This window comes from Mya arenaria, chromosome 3, assembly GCF_026914265.1.
Source record: "Mya arenaria isolate MELC-2E11 chromosome 3, ASM2691426v1".
Taxonomy (NCBI): domain Eukaryota; kingdom Metazoa; phylum Mollusca; class Bivalvia; order Myida; family Myidae; genus Mya; species Mya arenaria.
The window spans coordinates 66,065,368-66,090,264 of NC_069124.1; the positions used below are offsets into that span (position 1 = coordinate 66,065,368).

A 24,897-nucleotide genomic window follows, 5' to 3' on the forward strand; every position below is an offset into this window, starting at 1 on the left:
TGTTATTTTTAGGAAATATATCGACTAAATAAAAAATCTGAATCGAAGGATTTCACAAGCATAAGCTCAACTATTTTTATTGTAAGAACTGGTAATGTAACTTTTAAACTGTTAAAGATATGCCTTTAGAAATGTTCACAGTACTGTACTGGAGCCGTATTATGTACTGACAGAGGATGTTTAAAAGTTGAGAAATGTGTCCTGGTCATAACATGTAAAATGGGACAAAATTGATAGTAACACCGTTGAATATTCAATATACATGTATGTCTATTTTCGAATTTTTATACAATCTGCTAAAAGTGAGAGTACAACTTGATAAGAAATTATTGAGCAAACTTAAGTTAACAATGAGTTTGATCCATGCTCTCCTAAATGAACGTATATATGCAAGCTGCTTAAATATCAGGGTTTGTCACATTACATACTTTCTCAAAGAAGTGAACAATCAGAGACCATTATTCTGTTCTAAGTAATAGCATCATCGACACAAGCTTAGAAAAAAGCTTCACATGTTCCAAATTTGATCACAATATCTCATTCCCTACTGATGACTTTCTGTGTGCAAAAACGTACCTACTTGATTTACAAAGCAATACTATATATATGAATAGCAAACACCACATAAAGTTTTGTGTTCCTCAATAAATCCGATTACCGGCGTATTTCAAATATTTAGATATTTGCGACTCGAACGTTGATGCTTGTGAAAAATAAATCATGGTTAACTAATCTATATGAATGAAACAGTTTTAAGCACATACAGGTACAAAAAAAATCAACAATTTTTTTTGCTCTCGCCCCTCGATATGGACAACATCGAACAAAAACCTCAGATACGCACCGGTAGATCAAAGCAATTTGCCATGCTGAAAACTCTTTTCTCCCACCTCAGATTATAAGTATCTTCCATGGCCGAAAGTGTAAAATAGGTTCATTCCGACCCGAGCGTAGGGTGTTTTGCGGAAACGAGGTTTACCTATTTTACACATATGAATTTCTAGCATGGTTAAATTAATGGATCTACTTTTCTCCCACCTCAGATAAGTAATCCAATAATTTAACCATGCTAGATATTCTTATCTTGCCCACGGGCGAAGATAAAATGCCCGTATGGAACTTCTTTTTAATGGTTACCACATTGTAATTACCTCCCTTGTTGAAGACTGTAGCATCAAGGAAATCTTGTCTTATGGTAATATTTAGAACGCTAATTGATTATTTCTCGCTTCAAATGTCACCATAAAACAGTTTTCACGCACCATTCAAGAAAAAATGCTTCATTCTCTTTAGAACTATTTAAAAAGACCGATTTGACAATTAACATATTCTGAATGTCTGCGCGAATAACCATGACAACCACGTGCTATCGCATATCCATGCGCAATTATTTTCACTAAGCAAAAAAGAGTTCCAGCAAAAAATGCATTTTTACTTAATTTTGTTTAACTGAGGTGGGAGAAAAAGCATCTACCATAGCCGCTCGTGTAAGATAGGTTCATCCCGACCCTCGCGCAGGGTGTTTTGCGGAAACTCGGTAAACCTCGTTTCCGCAAAACAACCCTACGCTCGGGTCGGACTGAACCTATCTTACACTCTCGGCCATGGAAGATACTTATAATCTGAGGTGGGAGAAAAGTAGATCCAATAATTTACCCATGCTAGATATTCTTACCTTGCCCACGGGCGAAGATAAAATGCCCGTATGGAACTCCTTTTACCACATTGTAATTACCTCCCTTGTTGAAGACTGTCGTCAGTAGCATCAAGGAAATCTTGTCTTATGGTAATATTTAGAACGCTAATTAATTATTTTTCGCTTCAAATGTCACCATAAAACAGTTTTCAGGCACCATTTAAGAAATAATGCTTCATTCTCCTTAGAACTATCTAAAAAGACCGATTTGACAATTAACATTATCTGGATCACTGCGCGTATATCCATGACAACCACGTGCTATCGTATATCCATGCGCAATTATTTTCACTAAGCAAAAAAGAGTTCCAGCAAAAAATACATTTTTACTTAATTTTGTTTAACTGAGGTGGGAGAAAAAGCATCTACCATAGCCGCTCGTATAAGATAGGTTCATCCCGACCCTCGCGCATGGTGTTTTGCGGAAACTTGGTAAACCTCGTTTCCGCAAAACACCCTACGCTCGGGTCGGAATGAACCTATCTTACACTCTCGGCCATGGAAGATACTTATAATCTTGCCCACGGGTAAAATTAAAACAAGTACCCGTATCGAACTCCTTTTTTGTTGTCATCACACGATTACCCCCCTTGTTGAAGACCGTCTTCTGTAGCATCATGGGAACCTTGTCTTGTGACAATATTTAAATCCAAATTATTTATTTCTCGCTTCAAACGGCACCAGCGCAAAACAATTTGCCACCCTATTTTTCTAAGGGAGAAAACTGGCGTAACTTTATGAATAGTGTCAATGAGACACCCTCAGTTAGCCCCCTTTATTGTATGTAGATGGGCGTTATGTGCAATTAATATTGTCAAATAACTTCGTTCAGCGTTGTTGTCAATGCGATAATTTTACTGCAAGAATTATTGTGCACAGACTATGTTTTTGCCTAGCCTTATCTTATGCTAGACGTAAAGTGTGGGATGGCTTACTAGGACATGACATAAGTGCATTTAATGATTTGCGGAAGGAAAGTCCGATCAATCAATGCGTACATTTGTTAACTTTAGCGGCAAAAATGAATAGAGATATATCAATCAAGACGTGTATCTTGCTAAAATCATATCTCGCATTGGCAATTTAAAGTGTATTAAGTTGATTTTAAACAAAGAATGTTGTAATTATCCACACTATGCTAAACTAGTTGTTTCGTTGTTTTCGGGCTAGATGTGTAAGCTGCGTTGGTGTCTTTACCAATGTACTATATAAAGTTATTTAATTAGTTCATGTATTTTGTATTATTTGCTAAGTGTATTATTTTTAATTATTTATTCTGATGATAATGTACATTATTCACTTTTGTGTTACTTCGTATATGTTTTTATTATGTTATGAAATGTGATATAATTGTGTTTGTGGTAACCAAACCGGGTTTCCTCCGGGTACTCCGGTTTCCTCCACAACACAAGACAACACGCTCGCGTAACATCTTGCCAAAGAGAGTGATTAATATAATGTTTGTAATAACTTGTTTCACAATCGTTGTAAAAATGAATGAGTTTAAATATGATATAATTGTGTCTGTTGCTATCATTTTTGTAATATAAGTTGTTTTCTTCATTGTCATTAATTTATGAAAAAGCATCCATCCAGCCATCCGTCCATCCATCCACTTTCCTGTAAACTATGTAAACTCTGTTACTCCCAAATAAGATTTACCAGAATTAATACAATTGTTTTAATATACCAAAAATGTTGAATAAATGTCGAAAACAATGGTTCTTATGAAGGATACCCGGAGTTTAATTTGAAAGAAAGGTGCAGAAAACACGGTATTTCTACCTTATGAGACGATAGTAGATCACAGTAAATCTTTAAGGACTCACCAATTATTTCATATTTTTGCGTTTTCAGCTATTAAATACATGGTAACAATCTTGTTATCAGTAATTTATATTTTCCATGAATGCAATATTTTTAGTAAGTAGTTCAAGGTTGATCACTCAAAATTTATGTTTGTTTTAAATGTGTTTGTATTGATTTTGAATAAGAGTGTCACTTTAATCGTCCGCATGTTTCTGACAAAGTGACGATCACGGAACATACTGTTTGACAGAGATCTCTTGGTTTCTTAAAAGGGTAGAGACTTAAACTTTGAAAGATTACGTTTCACAACTTAAGAGTGGACAATACATGTATCCATATACCGCCATATTAGATAGGTCAATACTCGTCTCTAGACAACTTATCCCTTTATTTCGTCTGTTCTCGTAATGTTAGTCATCTGATTACTTCTATTATCTTTCAAATGTCCACATAGTTTCAAGGCTATGCAAATTCTTCGTAGGCGTTATCTCTGACCCAACGTTTTCAAACTCAAAATGGCGCCTTTAACAGGGCATTTTATTGCGGGATTTTATATAATTAGTGTTGTAATTAACACTGTTCAAGGTAAGAACGTTTGATTTGATATATGTTTACAAATTATGCGTTAAAGTCACTGTGCTTCTATATGATAAACATTCAAATTGGTAACCTAGTTTCAGTTTTATGTTACATGGTATATGTACACATGTTTACTCTGCAGGGGTCCTAACAAAGATCTCTGATACCTGATATTATTAACTCTCATTTTGATATGTAAGAAATATACATAGAAGAACGGTAATACGAAATACTTGGCTTTGATTTTATCCTTTTCAAAGTAGTGATTTTTCTGTTCTATAACATACACGTATTGTTGCAGTGAACAGACCATTAGTGGCATTATCGTAAAGAAGAATTTCCATTAAAGTTCGCGAGCTGCGTTCGAAGGTGTTGCGTAGAATTGTACATTAATTTTTTATATATGCAAGGATTAACATGCACAATTTTTATGACCTCTTTTACTACCACGTGAAAGAAAATAGTTCAACGTTCTACACTGATATTCATTTGTTTGCGTTGTGCGATAAATAGTTTGTGTACATTGCCGTTTCCCATTAGTTTGTTGACGAAGAGATTATCACCAGGTATGTGATGGATGTTAGCTGAAACCGCATTCATCAATCACTTGTTAGACGCAATGTGCATCCTCAATATAAACATTTAGTCAACAATAATTGTGCAGCACGTATAAGTGTTGTACAATTATATAGTAAATGTCGGTTTCTGAAACAAACGTGGACAAGTTTATTAAGCAGTTTAATAATTCAACAAACGTGTTTGCAGCACAGTATAGTGAATTAAAAAAATATATTGTTGTTCCAGTTTATAGCCGTATGCGCGCGCACATGGCTTTAACTCCACCGTGACGCCGTCTGTTTAAATGTCATAATTAACAGCAATTCCCAATCGAACCGAGTAAAACAAGAAGCGATATCCTAGCTCTTTGTGAAGGGGTAAACCAGCGGTAAACAGGATACAACTTTCCTGGGTTTTAACCAGTACTGTTAAAGGTTTTTTTGCAGAATGGCGCGGTCGGGGTTTGAACCGGAGACTTTCCCCCACGCGAAGTGAACGTTTATCACACAAGTGTAATAATAGTAGTATGTAGCCACTGGGTGACACATTGACTATAGTTGCCTCCCTTAATGGAACATACACCACTGTAAAAGTTTTCATTGAACCAAATAAGCATGGCCATATCAAGCAGATATTGGCATCTGGTCGGATTGTCTGCAGATAGGGTAATTGTCCTCGTATGTGTTTTGTATCTGGCAATATTTTTTATAAATCGGATAAAAATCCTGTTATTTTACTCGGATTCTCAAGGAATTTAAGAAGTTTATAGAGCCTAGTGCTGCGTCTGATCTACATGCACGTGCAAATCCTTGAATCAACTTGATACATTGCTTATGGAAACGGTTAAGAGAGTTATTTTGTGTAACTGAGATATTGTTCCAAACCTCACAACGGTATAAAGTCTTTGATACACACTGCCACCAAGGGACAGGGTGCTTCCTTTTGACACACCCCTTTGACCATGCCCCTCCCCCCATATTTAAAAAAATAAATAATCCCAGGCTTATTAATAATGAAGGGGGGAAATGTTACTAATGATCATTTACAAAAAAAAAATGATTTAAAGATAATAGAATAAAAATTCCCCCCAAAATTCTTGTAAATTATCATTAGTTATTAATAAACCATGGATTTAAAAAAGGGGGGGGCTTGATCAAAGGGATGTGACAAAAAAATGCACCCTGCCCCTATAATCTGCCACACAATATCAGACAGTACTACAATAAAACTGAGGACCAAGGTCTCAAAGTAAAATCAGTACCGACACATCCAGATCCAGTACTTACAGAAATAGCAAATAGGCAGTACTGACACATCCAGATCCAGTACTTACAGAAATAGCAAATAGGCAGTACTGACACATCCAGATCCAGTACTTACAGAAATAGCAAATAGGCAGTACTGACACATCCAGATCCAGTACTTACAGAAATAGCAAATAGGCAGTACTGACACATCCAGATCCAGTACTTACAGAAATAGCAAATAGGCAGTACTGACACATCCAGATCCAGTACTTACAGAAATAGCAAATAGGCAGTACTGACACATCCAGATCCAGTACTTACAGAAATAGCAAATATATGGATGATGGATATGACAGTCTGTTGATGAAATACGAATCAAAAGGATCTGAGTTAGATTTTCTTCACATATTTGTGTTCAGTAGCATCTTAATCTTGTTACAAGATGATATTACAACCCATTGTGCAGTGTCTTCGATGTCTCACATCAACAATAATCTTGTTTACTAATGTATTAAATTATATTTATTTCAGGAGCATCACCATTATACAATTTCAACTCCGCAATTGTGAACGAAATAAACCCAGGAGAGGGGGGTAAACACATAGTCACAACTATTACACCCATCATCTACCAGGGAAGATCATTTTCTTCAGTAGTTGTAAGTAGTTAGTTTTAAGCCAAAACAAAAGTCAGTTTTATCTTTGATGATAATATGTACATAGCTCCCTCATGGTATTGCCAATTTTTTTTATTAAAAACAGGATGGTCTCAATGCCCTGAACACATATTTATCTTTCATCTACTAAAATTTGTATGAACTTTTATTGCAGATAACCAAGAATGGCTTAGTAGCCTTTACCAAAGATGTCCAAAAGGGGAACTATTTGAATCAGGACTGGAGCGATTCAAATGTCTCACCATATATCGACATTCCATTCATCGCACCATACTACCATAATGGACAGAGTGTGCATATACTTCCGAACTACACGGGGCATATTCGGTACCATGAGTTCCAGTATGGCACTCAAAATCAGACACTGCGAGCCCTGGGTCATTATTGTAATAGCCAGGTGGTTGGAACCAGTGAGTTTGTCCCCACTTGGGGAATGATTGTGACCTGGGTTAACGTCACAAGCACAGACATAATCAATGGCAATAAACCAAAATGCGAGGGAACGTTTTCACAACCTTGCCCGGTAACTCTCTTTATTCAGGAAATTCTTTATTTGTACATTGTAATATAAATATATATGTTTCATCACATCCGAATATTTTGGATTGAATTGACTTTTTTACTTTTTATAGTTGTAAATGCTTTTCCGAATGGAGACTTCCAAATTTGGGCCGAAATCCTGTGATGCAACCCTGTGACCTTTTAAATGTAGTTAAGGAAATTATTATGTTTTATCTATTTTAAACACATGTTTAAGGAAATTATTATGTTTTATCTATTTTAAACACATGGAATAAATATGAGAGTCATCTAATCTGTGTGTATGTTTCAGATGAACACTTTCCAACTGGTCTTGCTTACAGATGGTACCCAGTCTTACGCCATTTTCAACTATGATAAAATGGAGATGAAGCCATCAAGATACTCACAGGTCAATGTTTAGCTAATCTTGCGCCAATTCTTTAAAAAATCTTGATCGTAACATGCTGAATTATTTTAGTTCATTTAGCATTTTTTATTACTTCAACTTGGCTTAAAAAAGAAGCTTATTGTGATTATCCTGCTAAAGTCTCAAAACTCTTATACAGTGAGAATATTGATAGGTTTAATGCTGTTAACTGGAGACATCCAGGGGCCTCAGATACCTATATAGCTAATATACATACTGTATATTGTTTAACAAACCTCTTACATGAACTCACAATGTTGTTTATTGATGAGTTAAAAAGTCAAAATATATTGCTGAGCAATTGCTTTAAAAAACAGGTAGATAATTTTACTCCAAATAGTATTTTTAATTGTATATCGATTGTATAGGTTGGGTAGTTAAAGGGAAAATACAAAAAAATGCTGACTCTAATGATGAATATCTTTTATTTAAAAAGACAGATATTAGTAATGGTTCCGTTCATTCTGTGAATCTGTGTATCCATTGTTTGCAGGCAGGGTTTAATGGTGGATCAGGCATGGGCTGGATGGATGTTATATCTCGCAATGTGGGCTTGACTCACTTGACCCATTACCAGAGCAGTGACACAATGGGAAGATATGTGTTCAGAATCTCTGCCGGGAATATTATGCGTGCTGGATGCTCAACTGAGAACACATATAGTATGGAGCCTAATTGTTATGTATTTGTTTTGGAAAGATTAAACGTAAAAGAAAAATCAGATCTGTTTAAAAACTACATGTTCATTAGAATTCCTATCTCACTATTTAAGTTTTGGATGGTTATTGATTTGGCAATAAATAATTCATTGAAATGAAAAATTCTGAGGCCTTACTTTCAATGTGTTAATGAATATGGTTTAATTTTCATACACTGACAAAAATTTAAGCTGCAACTTTGTTGTGTGTATTACAGGTGGTTTGAGCATCTACCCCCAGTTTGGCGGCATGTTTGGGGGGAAGATGATTGATGTATCCGGCCCGTGTTTCCAGGCCAACCAGAGATATAGGTGCTACTTCGGAGAGGTACACACTTGTCATAAGAACTATTGATATGTTGTGATAAAAATTGTCCTTACAAAATAGAATATTTTCAGCTTACATTCAAAACCAGTTGGCTCGAACTCACAGGGCCCAGCGAAAATACCTCAAGCCTCTAAAAAGTTGAGCCAAGTGGGATTGTTTACCTTCAGTATAAAAGTTTGGTCCTTTACATCTAGTTCAAGCCAAAGAGGATTTCCAGCCATGTGAGTTAGAACCAACATGGGTTTGACTGTAGATCTTGAAAATGTATACATTTGCCTCTACATTAGGCATGTTTGTTCAGTTGAACCATTTCTGCTACCAATTAAAAGTGTGAAGAGTTTAATGTGATATTAGAAAAACCATAATTCAAATTATTAATCTACCATGATTGTATAGATCGGGGATGACATATACAGTGATGCGACGTACGTCAGCCAAACCAAGGTTCGATGTCCCATTCCTAAACTGTACCAAAGGGGCAGAATCACACTCACACTTCAATCATCTTCTGGATCTTACAGTACAACCATCACTATTGGTGAGAAATGAATCACATTTTTTTAACATTTCATTCTGAAATCTTGCTTTGAATTATGTTTAGGAATCATTTTCAGTGTTGATTATACTAACATATTCTCTTTGATTGTAGTTTGCACACTGTAATATTAGATTTTGCATATCCATGCATACAATGTAGAACCGATTATCTTTGTCATTATTGTTATTTAAACAATCATTTCTTGCCATATTCTTTTACAGACCTGAGTCAGTTATAACAATCCATTGTCGCTCTCCCAACACACCATTTTTGTCATTATTTATTTCAATTTATCATCAACGTTATGCTTACATGTCCTATTGCAGTTTTCCCTGGTCGTATCCCCAGCAATGAGCATATTGAGACGCCTGCCAGCAAGACAGACATGGCGTGGTATGACTCAAGCCCCTCCAGCCTCACTCTCACCTGGCACCCGGAGATGCTCAGTAACAACTCATACGACAGGGTGGATGTGAACCTGATTGGTTATAAGGAGGAGGGTGGCACGGTGGGTTCAGAAATTTTATGTATTTTCCTTCCAAATTGTGTCTGCTCTTTTATTCTGCGAATGTAATGAATTATTTTTAAATGTTTAGACACAATTCGTCTTTCTCTTCAACTGAAATGTTGATTTCTCTCTCTACCACCAACTCCTTTAATTATGCCCTCACCATGTGGTGGTGGTGGGGACTATACAGGAATCACATTATTTTGTGTATGGTATTTGAGTTATTGCCCTCCATAACTTGATATGTTATTACTAATTAACTTATCTGAAAAACAAACATTATGTTGTGTTTGGTCAGCAAAAACAAGCAAATTATGCGTTATTTCTCTGATGTTTTAGTCATTATTTCTATATAGTAGGTCAATTACCTTAATTGATGCCTTTACACTGATGCAGGGCATTTAAGGAGCATACACAACTCTCAGTGATGCTTCTTATAACACCAAAGAGATGTAGTGGGAGTATTATCACATCCAGTGATAGCTCTAGTTTGCCTTGTGTAACTGTCAATTTAACAAAAACTCCTTGAATTAGATATTTGCATTTTGTGCTTCTTCTGAATTTGTAACCTGTTAGCAAGCATACAAGCATACATAATTTCCAATGATAACTGTGTTATTTTATTTGTGCTGGTTTGAAAATAGTTAATTTTCACTTTTTATGTACATTTTGTGTCATTTCCACATATGTATCAGGGCTCACACAGGGTACATATAGGGCACATACAGATTGTTAACCGGTCTGGGGACAGACATTCCTTCAAAGCAATGAACATAAACCCTTAATACCCAAGGAAAACAGGTGTTTGGGGAGTTTATGTAACTATGAGATCTAACATATCCCAAAATATACCCATTTTCAAGGTCAGTTAACCAGCCTTAAGACAGATAATTCCGCTAGATAAGTAGCATTCTTAACTAAGCCCCCAAGATGACCAGTTTGTTAGGATTGCGTGTCAGTATAACACCTTACAAGCTTACATATATACTTGTTGTTATCATGTTTCAGGGCATGTACAGCTTTTTGACCACTCTTGGGACAGACATTCAAGCCAGCCAGGGGACCTACACCATTAACCCCCAAGATCACCAGTGTGTGGGGAACTTATGTCAGTATGAGATCGGGTTTTTAGAGGTCAAACTGAAGGGCAATGCTGTCCCCGCGACGTACCAGTAAGTACATGCTAAATATAATGTCCTGTTTAATCATAAGTATGAACAAAAATTGTGATTCTGGTATATATACATTGGTTTTTTTGTAAAGTGATATGTAAGATGATTGCATTTTATTTTACCCCATCTGTTATTATAGAAAGGAAACAGTTCTTAGTTTGTATTGTCTTAGCTTTGATGTTAGCAGTATCACTGTGCAAAAACTTTAACCTTGGTTATTATTAAAAAAACAATCTAGATATTGAAATGAAACTTGGTAGACATGTTGCCAAAGACATGTATAGCAATGCACATAACTGTGGCTTTAATGTTTGTTGGGTTTTGCCTCTTTTTCACTGAAAAACACCAGCTGAGCATTGGCTTTTGCTACATGGGGCTCATGTTGTACTATATAGCCCAAACAAAATATATACCAAACAGAGATCATTTAGGTACTTTCACCACTAGGTTGTTGGCTTTTCAAGAAAAAGCTCAAGAAATTGTCATAGATTGGCATTGGTTGCAAAGTCATACATTTTTTAAACCTTTGAATCTATTTTTAAACCCTGTGGAAGATATTGCAATATAAGATAGTTATAATTTCCAAACAACATAACACATATATAAATGCGTAGCAAGGCCCACAATTCTGCCTTAGATTACTAGATTACAGGTTGAGTTATACCTCTTGATCAGCTAAAAATATGGGACAATGTTTGCATCTGCCCACAGTGCTCTAACCCTTACCCTTACAAATGCTTGTATTAATGCATATCTGATAATGACAGGTCCATGCCAAGCAAGGTTATGCCTCTAGGTTGGTATGTACAGAACTCAATGCAACAAATCCATGGGAACAGCTGGCCCACGGACATGTGTGTTAACTGGTACAATCAGGACAGACAGGTGAGACAAGTGGTAAAAAGATGGGGGTGGGGCAACAAAAGCAGACAGCTAAAACATAAACCATTAAGAAATAGAGGGGTGTTGGGGTGATGTTAGGTTGATTTGAGAATAATTCTCACTAGGCTACTATGTGATTCAGAAATCACTGGGTGCAATACAGAAAGTCTGATTAGGTGGTGATATTCTATGTTTAAATGTTGCAATATTTATGACAGCAAAGGCATAAAATAAATGTTAATGTTACATTGTAAAGTATTTGTATATAAAGTTATTTGCTTTTATTTATGGCAGTCAATGTAAGTATGCATTCAAATGATCTGGCCCCAATTTCTTGAAACTTGTTAAGCCTTAGCTTATTTCAATTAGCAAAAATGTATATATTCAAATTTGATTTTGTTAAATGAAAAATTGATAAATGTGATTATCATAATGTGATTATCATAAAGATGTTTCCTTTTTAAAGTCTCTTAAAGAAGTTAATACAATGAAAATTATTGAAAAACCAAAAAAGTCATCTCAGCCAAGTCTTGATATAAAGGACTTAGGAAGTTTAAAAAAATTGAGGCCTGTGTCATTGGTTTACTTTAAATGTCTGCTTGTTCCTTGTACCTAACCTCATACTAACAATTTCTGGCATTTTCTTTAAATCATTGGTTATGCATGTTCAAGGGGAGATTGCTGAATGCCACACAGCATGATAAGTATAACATGTATCGAGAACCAGACGACTTGGACCAATTCTATGAACGTGATTGGCTGTATGAAAATTATGATGATCATCACAAAGATGATGATGATGATAAGGATGATAATTATGATTTGAATAATTATGATAAAAAAGTAGGTTGATGCAATATTACACACATTTCTTAAATATTACTTTAATATGAACAAAAGCATGCTATTGGTATCCAGCTTTTATATTGAGTTACTATCACTGGTCTTTTTTGGATCTAAGAATGATGTAACCAGTTACTGGTTGTTCATAACTGACCAATAGAGTGAATGAAGTCAATGGTCAATGGCCATAAGGTTGATTTAAGTTTCATATTGAATACCACCCCAGATCCACATCTCAAATTGCAGAAGTTAATGTCCTGTGAAATGTTGAGCTTTTGACTCAAATGATGTTTGTATAAATGACAACATTGCTCCAAAGGCCTCCAGCTATTAAGAAGAGTCAGGGTAGAAAGAAATGCCATATTATTTTGATGCAATAAAAAATAAAATAAATGACAACATCGCTCCAAAGGCCTCTGGCTATTAAGAAGAGTCGGCCTAGAAAGAAATGCCATATTATTATGATGGAATAAAAATTATTTGATACAATATATAAACAGAATGTCATCATTCTGTTCCTATGATAATGCTGAATAGTGTCCATTTGTAATACAATTGAATTGTTATATTTTTGTAGTTTCTAACCTATAATATATTTTGCAATTATTAGTGAATAATATTGCTTAGTTTTTACATATTAACATGTTCAGGTGCATAAAACATAATAACCAGAGAGAGAAGTCCATTTTGTTAACTTACAAACATTCTAACATGGTTAGATTAGTTTTATTAAACATGTAGTAAAATCAATAAAAAAAATAAAATTTTCTTTCAAGAATAATGTGCGTAAGATACAATAAAATTTTCTTTGCAAAAAGGGGAATGCAAAAATAATTTGAAGATAATTTCTCAGTAGAATTGATTGATACAACATGTACACTATTGAATTATATAAAAAAAATAACACATTTTCCCCTTCCCCAGGACATGAGCTGGCTGGACAACCTGCTCCACTGCCCGTGCTCGCTATCTCAAGCCCTCTCAGACTTTGGGCGCTGGCAGCCTGATGTCGGGTGTAACCTCAACTCTCGCTCGCCCAACAACTGTTTCTACCACGGAACAGCTGTCCACTGTGTCCGCGCTGTACAGCCTGTGTAGGGATCCATTCAGATACTATTTTTTGAAAAAACGTACACTTACATTTGCATGGAAACTGTTTTATTGGTATTTTAATTTATAAGCATTAATTAAAATTGTTTGAAATTAAAAAACCCATGTTTAATTCACAATTTTCATTTTATTATTTTCAATTACAACACTTATGAAAGCCATTGGCCCATAGATGATCTGTTTATGAAGTAGTATGTCTTAAAAACATACTGTTCCATAATTTGGGATAAGTACTTACAATAACTAGGGTTTTAATGTGACATAATATTTTTACCCAGGAATGGTGCGGGTAATCAGTGCTGCTACAGCAGTACTGGCCTGTTGATTTATGCCGCTGACACCTTCCAAGGGAGCACCCCTGACCGGGGCCATGACTGGGGTGCAGCCCCCTACCGCACTCCAGGGCATGTCCCCTCCTTGTCACATTGGCTTGAAGACGTCGTCACATTCTACTACTGCTGCCTGTGGACGGGCTATAACTCGTGCGACTATTACATGGATCAGAGGCCCACAAAGGATTGTGCAGGATACAACCCACCAATACCTGGTAAACAGCCTTGGCAAAAGTTGATACATTTTACTACTATTTTAGTTGTAGTTTTGAGTAAACTCTTCAACATAGGGCCCTACTTTTCACAAAATGTGTGTATTAGCATATTTATGTTTGTACTGATATTGAATACTTCAAATAATTTTAACTTTAACATTTTTTTTATGTTTTTAAAATGTCTCATTTAATTAACTATATTCCCCAGTAAGTGCCTATGGTCAGGGCCACATTGGTACATTCAGTGGTTTGAAGCATCGGATGTTAGGGCCAGGAGACTATATTCTGATGCAAGCCGGAAACACCATCATCCAGGGACGATTCGAGAGGAACCCTTACCCTACTGAGAGTAAAATCTTTTATTTTGACCTTGAATTCTTTCTAATTTGTTACTTCTTTACCCAAATGTTATTCCATTAAAGAAGTAGAATTTCTTTTGAAGAAAATCTGTTTTAGGTATTGAAAAATGATATCATTACTTAAAAGTAGGTTTTATAATTTCTCTGTGGAAAGGTTCTAAGAATGTGTTTCATTGTAAGTTTGCTTTTTATTGTATACATGAACTAAGACTGTTGATAAGTATCATTGTAACATATTTTTAAACTTGAGCATTAAACCAAAAATTATTTGTTCAAATTTTAAAAATATTGTAAGGTTGGAATGCTCATTTATCAAAACTTACATACATACAAGCATGGTTAAAGAAAAAAAAATGTTTCTGTCTCCCAGATGATCAGAAAATAAACACGACAGTCACTTTAACTTCGGTGGCCGTCCAGGATGTGGGCACATCCGACCGTGTGGAGATCCAACTGTGTGGCCCCGAGTACAACCGCTCCCAGAAGCGGCTGAATGTGCGTGTGAACGGAGACAATGTCTGGTTTGATAGTGGCCCCATGTTCTGGCAAGACTTCAAAGGTATTTTTACAGGTTTATCATCATTTTTAGTCCTCTGTCTTTTAAAAAAAGCATTAAGCCATGGTGTCATACTCACACTTTGTATTTATTTTGACCTTTTTGTAGAAAATATAACATATGTACCTATTTAATAAATAGTATTTATTAAAAACTGCTTGCTGGCAAATTTGGATAAATTGATGGTTATTGTATTGAATTATTACAAAATGCTTCCCTGTGCAGGTCTTGCTGTTGTGAACTCTGACCACACCCGTAATCTCCAGTCCAACTACACTGTCTTGCTGACTAATGGAATTGGGTTCCAGGTGGCTGAGGCTTCCAACACACTCCAGCTTTTGATCTCTGTACCTCATACCTTTGTAAGTGGCATAGACAAACAGGTAACCCTTACCCCTGTAAGTGACTTTGACATTTATGAACCTCATACCTTAGTAAGTAACCTTGACCTACATTTGTACATGTACATGTACTTTGTACCTTTGTTAGTGAAATTGCCTTAAGTGCAGTTCACACCTGTATAAGTGGCCTTGACCTACTTGTACCCCATTCCTTTGTAAGTGACCTTGACCTACATGTACCACATACCTTTGTAACTGATATTGACCTGCATGTTCCACATACCTGTATAAGTGACCTTGACCTACATGTACCTCATTCCTTTGTATTTGACCTTGACCTACATTACCACATGCCCTTGTTAGTGGCCTCCAACAGCTGTTAGAGCCTGATTATGTATTTTAAGGTACTATACTCATTGTTTGAAATAAATTTAACATCTGCTTTTACATGCCCAAAAAAGTATATGGCAGACCGGGGATTAAACAAAGGACTGTATGCTTGGAATATTGGTTGTCTAGTTATTTAAATAACCAGACCAGATGTAACAAACAGATCTATGAAACAAAAAGATCTATGAACCCCACTATTATGACATATATATTATGTTTTTATCTGTAGATTGAAAGAAAAAAATGCAAATTATTATATGCTTAATGTTACAGAAGCATTTTCAACACACTCATTTTTTTACGGAACACATTTTCATCAAACAGTAATTTGTTTTGAAATATCATTTCACATGTCAATACAGGCCAATGTCTCTGGGCTGTTTGGTGGCCTAAATACAAGCATGTTCATGCCAAACGGGTCAGTGACAGATGTGATGATGATGTCACCCCAGGAACTACACACATTCCAAGTGGCTTGTATGTATATAACCTTGTCTCAGTTATGTTTTTTCCAATATTTAAGTATTGCGTAACCATCATCCAGTGTGGCAATACAAGTATAAGTTTGAAAGTCAAATGATGCTTTTTTCCATGTTTTTCATGAACATTTCATTGATATTTGAATGTCATATTGTGTATCAAGCTCAAATGCTATGTCACAGTAAATAACTCATAGATTTAAAATGTGCCAGTTTTAAAAAACAATAGATGTCAATAATCCTCTTCATCTTCTTTTCTTTTTAACAATCTTTATATTGACATTCATGTATGATAATGATAATTAAGATTGTTTTCTTGCACAGGGTCAGTGAATGATGAGAGGTCAAGCCTGTTCGAGACTTTCCTGCAAGCCAACCACTCCCTCCTAGGGCCGGTTGTCCTCTCCCCCACACCGCTGCCAAATATCGGCTCAGGATACTTCTGCGAACAGGATAAGGAGTGTGCTTTTGACTACAAGTGAGTTAATGTGTATCTTAAAATATTTAACGCTCATATTTATTTTATATTTAACAAATCAGCAGGCTCATTCAGGGATTGTAGGCAATATTTTGTGTAAATCCCACCCCTGAAGAAGGTTAAAGAAAACCATGCAGTTGTTTCAGTTCTTTGCATTAACAAGGCGTCAAAATTGCATTTCAGGATGACTGGATCAAGGGCCATTGCTCAGAGTACTCGAGATGCTGCAGCGAGATTTGACGGTCTCTACCAGAACCTACAACCTGGTAAGTAGACTTTTTTAGATGTGGATTATTTGTTGGTTGTTCAATAGCTTTAAAATTTAGAGCACTGATAATAAGGATAGGTATATTGTTCTTCAGACAACTAATTCTAGTTATTCACATTCATAACGGTTATATTTATCATTCCTACTCCAGTGAGTTCATGTGGTCTGTTGGACGTACCCCGGTCCAAGAAGAGCAACTACGGCTATACGGTGGGAACCACAACAACCATAACTGGCTGCAGGGTCGGGGAGCTACAGGGAACCAGCACATACACGTGCACTGCGACCTCCAACACAACGCAGCAGTGGACACCCACTGTTGAAGCTGTCTGTTCTAGTAAGTGTCTAGGAATTATTTCTGGCGTTTCAAATTAAGAAATTCTTGTATGGTCCTTTGTATACATGTACCATCAAACATAGGTCATAAGGGGGGGTTCATTAGCAATTCGTTCCTATCATAAGTCATTTTGTTATTTAAAGGAATTAGACACCAGATGATACATTTGCAAGAAAAAAAGGAAAATTGTCAAAAACTTACATAAAATTGACATTGTTGTGAACAACACAATAAATCTTTCTATCTGATGTATCACATTGCTTATGACACATGTATCTTTTGCAGTTTTTGCCCATTTTCCAATTTGAAACTTACAAGGGCTGTCTACTACGTAAATCCCAGTAACTTTTAAAATAGCGTTGGTATATATATCTGTACTCATAAACAGATATGATTTATACTGGGAACCATTATGCGCTAATTGTAAATGGGGAAACACATATGAGACTGCAACATGATTGTCCTGTTTATTCTTTTAATCACGTAAAATGAAGTATTATCAGCCTCCTGCTAGCTTGCATTGACATTCTAGGGTTGATTTGAGGGAATACTGATTTGCTGATTTTGGCACCATCTGGTGTCTAGTCCCCTTGATAATAACATTAGCTTGGATGAAAAAGTGTTTTACTGTGTTTACTGCTTAAATCAAGCTTTATTATAAGACATTGTGATAAAAATGGAAACTTCCAAATGCTATAGCCTAATATAGCCCTGATACACATTGATATATGTTAAGTCATATACACCAAATAATATCTGTGTATGTGAAAGGGTGTGTTGTCATTTTCGTACAGACAAACACAAAGAAATGTTAAAACAAGTTTAATGCATTTTTGTGACTGTCAAACTATCGTCCACATTGTATTTTACAGGGACATCTATACCATCAGCAACACCAAATGTGCCTGGTATTGTAGGATGAATCAATTAAGGCAGTTTCTTGTACATAAAAAATAAAGATGTCAAAGTTTAACAGTGTCCTTCTATACATGTGTTTGCCTCTCTTTTTCAATGTTATTTGTTCCAAACCTTTTTGTTTCATGTTGTTTTCTTGGGGTTGGGGGTTGTCTAATGTTTATTTCATGAGGAAGAATGGGTTGGTGGTGTCAAGTATTTATTTCATGTTGTAAGAGGGGTTAGGGGATTTTCAAATGTTTATTTTATGTTGTAGAAGGGTTTTGGGGGTTGTCAAATGTTTATTTCATGTTGTAGAAGGTGTTGGGGGTTGTCAAATGTTTATTTCATGTTGTAGAAGGTGTTGTGGGTTGTCAAATGTTTATTTCATGTAGTAGAATGTGTTGGGGGTTGTCAAATGTTTATTTTATGTAGTAGAAGGTGTTGGGGGTTGTCAAATGGTTATTTCATGTAGTAGAAGGGGTTGTGGGTTGTCAAATGTTTATTTCATGTAGTAGAAGGTGTTGGGGGTTGTCAAATGTTTATTTCATGTAGTAGAAGGTGTTGGGGGTTGTCAAAAGTTTATTTCATGTAGTATAAGGTTTTGAGGGTTGTCAAATGGATATTTCATGTAGTAGAATGGGTTGGTGGTGTCAAGTATTTATTTCATGTAGTAGAAGGGGTTGGGGGTTGTCAAATGTTTATTTTATGTTGTAGAAGGATTTTGGGGGTGTCAAATGGTTATTTCATGTTGAAGAAGGTGTTGGGGGTTGTCAAATGTTTATTTCATGTAGTAGAAGGGGATGGGGGTTGTCAAATGTTTATTTCATGTAGTAGAAGGTGTTGGGGGTTGTCAAATGTTTATTTCATGTAGTAGGTGTTGGGGGGTTGTCAAATGTTTATTTCATGTAGTAGAAGGGGTAGGGGTTGTCAAATGTTTATTTCATGTTGTAGAAGGGGTTGAGGGTTGTCAAATGTTTATTTCATGTTGTAGAAGGGGTTGTGGGTTGTCAAATGTTTATTTCATGTTGTAGAAGGTGTTGGGGGATTGTCAAATGTTTATTTCATGTAGTAGAAGGGGTTGGGGGGTGTCAAATGTTTATTTCATGTAGTAGAAGGGGTTGGGGGGTTGTCAAATGTTTATTTCATGTGTAAGAAGGGTTTTGGGGTTGTCAAGTGTTTGTTTCATGAGGAAGAAGGAATTTAGGGTTGCCAAATGTTTATTTCATGTAGATGAATGGGTTGGGGTAATACATGCTACTCTTATAGTTTTTGTACAAGCTGTATCTTTCAAAAAATGGACAAGTTGCGAAACTTGTGTACTGGGTATGTGTATTGGTATGTGTAACACCCTGCGCGAATAAAGTTGCAGTTAGGCTTTGAAGTTGCTTGCAAAATTAATCTCTCTCATGTAACATGTTTGCTCACTGACAGTCACAAAAATGCTTTTCTGGTGATAGGTATAACACATGTACATATACCAGTCATGCATGTTATGAATCACAATCTTGTTTATCAAACATGAACAGAAATATAACATTTATATTCAAAATGAAATGAAATAGCATATATATATCTCTCTTTTTCAAGACTGTACAAAATATTAAATCTTCAATACAATTTTGCCTTTCCTTGTACTCTGCATGATGCCCATATTTCAGTATCAGTTGAAGACGCTGATATCGGATTGATAGTGGGTGTTATTGTTGCTGTGTTGGTGGTATTGGTCATAGCCATCGTTGTTGCTGTTGTTGCCATAAAAAAGAGACGCAGTCAGTAAGTAAAGTTTTGTTCACAAAAAAATATTAGTTAATTAGAAATGTTTTTTGTTTCTCTGCCTGTAATATTTTTATTATTAGAAAAAATGAATAATAAAAAATGTGAAAGTTGTATATATATATATTGCTGTAGTCGTTCAGAACTTAATGCCCTTTAAATAAAGAAATTACCTGAAAATGGGTCTAATCCGCTTTATAAAATTAGAAGACTTTGTCCAATTATCACCAAATTTGGTCAGAATCTTGTATGCACAAGATTGATAACCAGCCATTTCGCTGAGTCACTCAAGAGTAATTGCTTATTAATTATATATAAATTATCTAAAATTGTTCATGCCCGATCAATTTCATAAAAAACTTTTTCCAGTCCTGACCAAATTTGATCACAATGTGTATGAGCAAAATGTCTTTGTCGGGTTTGATAACCAGCCATGTCCCCTCAGTCACTCCAGAATTATGGCCCTTGAATAGGCAAAAATTGTCTTTACGGTGTCTGCTCTCTAAAAATTGGCACTATTTTATCATTTTTTGTCAAACAGTTCCATGCACAGTCATGACATCTTATTATTCAGGCTATATATGATAAAAAAAATCATTTGAAAAACTAGAGCTGTTAGATAAGATTTGGACTGTTTTATCAACTTAACTAAAATTACATATACAAATGTTATAATGAAACAAAACCTATTCTTGTTAACATAAAGCAAAGGCTAAAAGATCATTTAAAAAGAATGTTTTCCCCATTCTAAATCTTATTTGATAGCCTAGCCAAATGTAGATTTTAATGTTTTCTTCAACAAAAAAGCATATTTACAAGAGTTGACAACAAAACATGTGGACATTTCTTATATATTTTGAATACATTGCTCTATTTCATTAAATTTGTTGATAATTAGTGTTCAGTGTACATACTGACGTACCAGCATTGAAATATTCACAATTAAACTGATTTTATGGCTAATTGAAAGGGGATATAAGATAGCCTGTGAAGAATGTCAAAAAAACATCATTTTTTACAGAAATATACATGGTTGTTCTTTTATTATATTGCATTTAATCGTACTAAAAATACTAGGGGAAATCACCTGTTGTTAAGGTGACGTTATTTTTATAACTGGACATAAATTTTGAATTTCATTTCCACCTAGTATTTGCAATTTTAGGGTCTGAATCCAAATACACACAATTTTTTTATGTCAAATTTCTGGTGGCATACACATGCCCAATTATAGAATAAAGATTTGATTTCACTTACTGAAAGAATAAATGAAATGAAATGCAAAATTGGCTAATTGGAGAATTTTCATATCTCATAAATAATTTGAAAGGGGCAGAAACACTTCATGGTGGGTTGTGCTGGAAACACAGTAAATGATTCAGCTGTTGTTGGTGACTTCATTTCAAAATAAATATTTATGTAGCTGCTTAATTGAGCAAGTAGTTTAAAAAGGTGTTTGCCAGGTTTCCCTGGTGTTACTTTATGTAAATTTCAATACCCATGAACATCGTATCATCACGACAACATTAAAACTCAACGATGTGAATGTCAATGTTGTGCTTGACATGGCTGTTTTTAAATTACTATTCCATAATAACAAGCATATTGGATGAGAATTTTAATACCGATTCCAAATAGTTTGAAATTTGTTTCTTTGTATATAAGAAATAAATTAAACTTAATTTTAAACTAAAGGACTTACTAATGGATGGAATAAAACTTTGACTGGTATGGGGACAAATGACCCCTTGTTACTTTTCTAGAAACTTTATCTTGTTAATTTTCATACCAGTATGTGTGTCTTATTTGTTGAATGGGATTGTAAAGTGGTTATAAGAAGACAGTATGGTATATAATTGTAGAAAGTGGAAGAGGTCGGCGGAGAAACACGAGCCAGAAGAAAGTGAAACGATGAAAACAACCGTCTAGAAACAAACAGACATAAGGAATACTTCAGAATAAAATTTGAAGTTTTGAAGATTAAAATGGACCTTAAAATGTTTATTGTTGTTTTTTTATAAAATGTTGTTTGATGGAGTTTAGTGTATTAAGGCAGCATTTTGAATTTATTAATCTTTAATAATGTTGTTATCAAATTAATAACTCATAACAGTTTTTTCGAACTTTTGCACTTTTCATAAAATCTTTGAGTTTTATCCTTGGACTGAGTTAATGCATTTAAAAGTTGATGTAAGAAAATGCATAATTCATAACATGGCCACAGTGTTTTGCATCTTATGAAATCATCATTATTGAATTGTATTAAATACTTAATAGTGTTTTATGTTTATATAAAAAGGTTTAATTGAGTTGGGTTTGTTGCCCAAATTTTACATGTTAGCCTGTAGGACTGTTTAAAAGAATATTGCATGTAAAAGTTGAAATCCAGTGCTATATCTGCTCAGGAATAAAGGAGTTACTGGTATATCAATCAGTATTGTAAAAAAATCAAAATGTCTTAGTAAAAAAACTAGTGAACACAACTTTAATGTCATAAACTTTTTTTACTATCATATACTGCTATAATATAATTTTGTCCACTCATCTTAAGGATCTGTTGCTGCCACCATTTTTAAATGCATTTTGGTATATACAGTACCAATACCAGTAGATTGTTAAGACTTTTAGGGAAACTAACAAATCTGACAAAGTATTTTGAAACACATATATACTGGTAGTTTGATTGGCCTGATGAGATAGCATTTTGAACCAAATTTTCTCACTGTATGTAAATGGTACAATTTTAATATATATATATATTTTTGTGTACTAAGTATTTTTCTATATGTTGTATAATCTTTGAAGTCCTTGTATAATGATATATGCAACAACTCAAATTCATGTTAATCATCAATACGTTGTTGCAAATTTAGAACTCTATTTTAAAACATTTATTTTAAAAGGAATTTGCATAGCTTTATAATGGTATTTGGAGTTTTATCATTTGACAAAGTTAAAAAAAATACCTAAAATCACCTCTATATTTAGAAAAATACTCAGACAAATCGTAACCAGAGCTGACCATGCTTCATTGTAGAGCTTTAACAAACAAGAGTGAAAAATACCACACTGAAATGGACAATACACCAGAGCAAGGCTATGGTACACCAGCCAATTATTTCATATAGACTTGTATGTCATGTTACAATTTGTTTTAAAAGTTACTCCAAATCTCCTGCCATTTCATTCCCAGCCCATGTTGGTCCAAGGACTTCAGTTTCCTTCATGTTTTGTGCCATATAAGAGGGGTGTTAAAAAAACATGGATAGGTCCTCTCCTTTCCTCAAATATAAACAAAGCGCACTGAATCTTTTATGATATGTAGATCAGAATATAGGGTATTTTCAATGCAACAAAACTCATAGTCATCAGTTAATGAGTAGAAGGCAATCTCCATGGCAACATCACTCAAAGTAACCCGGCCCAACTTGTCATTTTTTGGTCTGATAGTGTTATTAAATTTGGGGTATGTTGGCGTTGGGACAGGTAGGTGGCGCCAATAATTCACTTTGCCATGCATAGAAGGATTTTAAACAACTTAGCACAAATGTTCTCCATGACAAGACAGTGCATCAAAATGTCTCATGTCATTTACTTTTCACGTCAAGACTGTAACATGGTCATGCATTAAGGGAATTCAAAATACCCCCATTTTCACCATGAAAATACTTTGTATCACCAGCTATACTCTGTAAATTTGGTCAGAGTCACACTCTGGGGTCTTTGGTAAAAAAAAATAGGATTTCAGATCTTTGGTAAAAAAAATAGACAAGTGCTTAAGTTTGCACTAAGGTGCTCATGTTTTAACTCAGGAAAGCATATAATTTTTATGAGTTTCTCTTTTCAATTCATTACTTTTTTAAATTGTGCAACACTCTGATTGGATTTTGTCATATTGTGGAGTTCCTATTCGCATATGTGCTGGTGTGCTGGTCATAACTTAGATTATCATAAAAAGAAATAAAAACAGGATGTGGTGTAACATACAAAAGGTTCAAATAGATAATTCTCAAGGTGAAATGTTACGATCTTATTGAAATTATGATAGAACAAAAAGAAAATTATTTAGCTTTTTTTGCTATTCAAATTGACAAGGAAATTGGATTTGATGTTCATCATCTTTAAATAGATTTAAGGACTGAGCATATTTAATAAAGTTCCTAATCTTTACCATTTATTTTTTGTAGAATGCATTTCTTGTAAGCAAACGATACGGAATTGATATTTATCCATGACATTTTTCATATATTTTCATACGCTTTTTTCATATACCAACTTTCATTGCAAGTTTTGCTTTTTTAGATTTAAGTGTTTATTGATATTTTCAAATGATAAAACATGTTGCAACACATTAAAACAATGAAAAAGAGGTTGGCCAATGTTTTCATATAATTTCAATTTTAGATAACGCCTTAAATAGATAAGATTAAGCTCAGAGAGACTAATATTGTCATTTATATATTATGATTGCAGAAGAATGTTATCAAATCTATTTGAAATTCCTTTTTATTGTATTTCAGCCACCGTATTTCATATTGTTTTTATTGACAGTGTGTCTCCATTGACAATGAGTTACATTTTTCATATATTCATTATGTATATTGGTGCCATCTTTAATACCTGAACTTTTGTATCATACATTCGTTTCTGAGTAAATTAATGAGTAGATAAATTATCTTTTTCTAAAGCTTAGAATTTAGTGGCCAGTTTTTAACGCCAAGTTTATTTGATTTTGCAAGTTAAAATTAAAATTTTATTGGTCACGCTCAAAGAGTATTTTTTAAGCTTCAATTCTTGTTCTTACAATATTTTGTCCTTTTGTTAAGATGGCGCCACCCCAATCAGTGTGCATGTTAATATGGCCTGGCCCCATGAGTGT

General features: G+C 34.7%; 1 protein-coding gene across 1 annotated transcript; it reads left to right on the forward strand.

Annotated features, from left to right (window-relative positions):
- Nucleotides 1-3,975: 3,975 nt before the first annotated feature.
- Nucleotides 3,976-24,382, forward strand: LOC128226724 (sushi domain-containing protein 2-like). Its single transcript, XM_052936721.1, has 21 exons — nucleotides 3,976-4,090; nucleotides 6,421-6,548; nucleotides 6,721-7,089; nucleotides 7,399-7,497; nucleotides 8,009-8,177; nucleotides 8,431-8,540; nucleotides 8,937-9,078; nucleotides 9,405-9,586; nucleotides 10,595-10,758; nucleotides 11,526-11,643; nucleotides 13,408-13,577; nucleotides 13,872-14,140; nucleotides 14,349-14,489; nucleotides 14,870-15,058; nucleotides 15,281-15,417; nucleotides 16,149-16,263; nucleotides 16,590-16,743; nucleotides 16,927-17,009; nucleotides 17,163-17,348; nucleotides 19,904-20,018; nucleotides 21,881-24,382. The coding sequence occupies exons 1-21, from the start codon at nucleotides 4,021-4,023 to the stop codon at nucleotides 21,945-21,947; spliced, it is 3,177 nt and encodes a 1,058-aa protein (XP_052792681.1). The 5' UTR covers nucleotides 3,976-4,020; the 3' UTR covers nucleotides 21,948-24,382.
- Nucleotides 24,383-24,897: the final 515 nt, after the last annotated feature.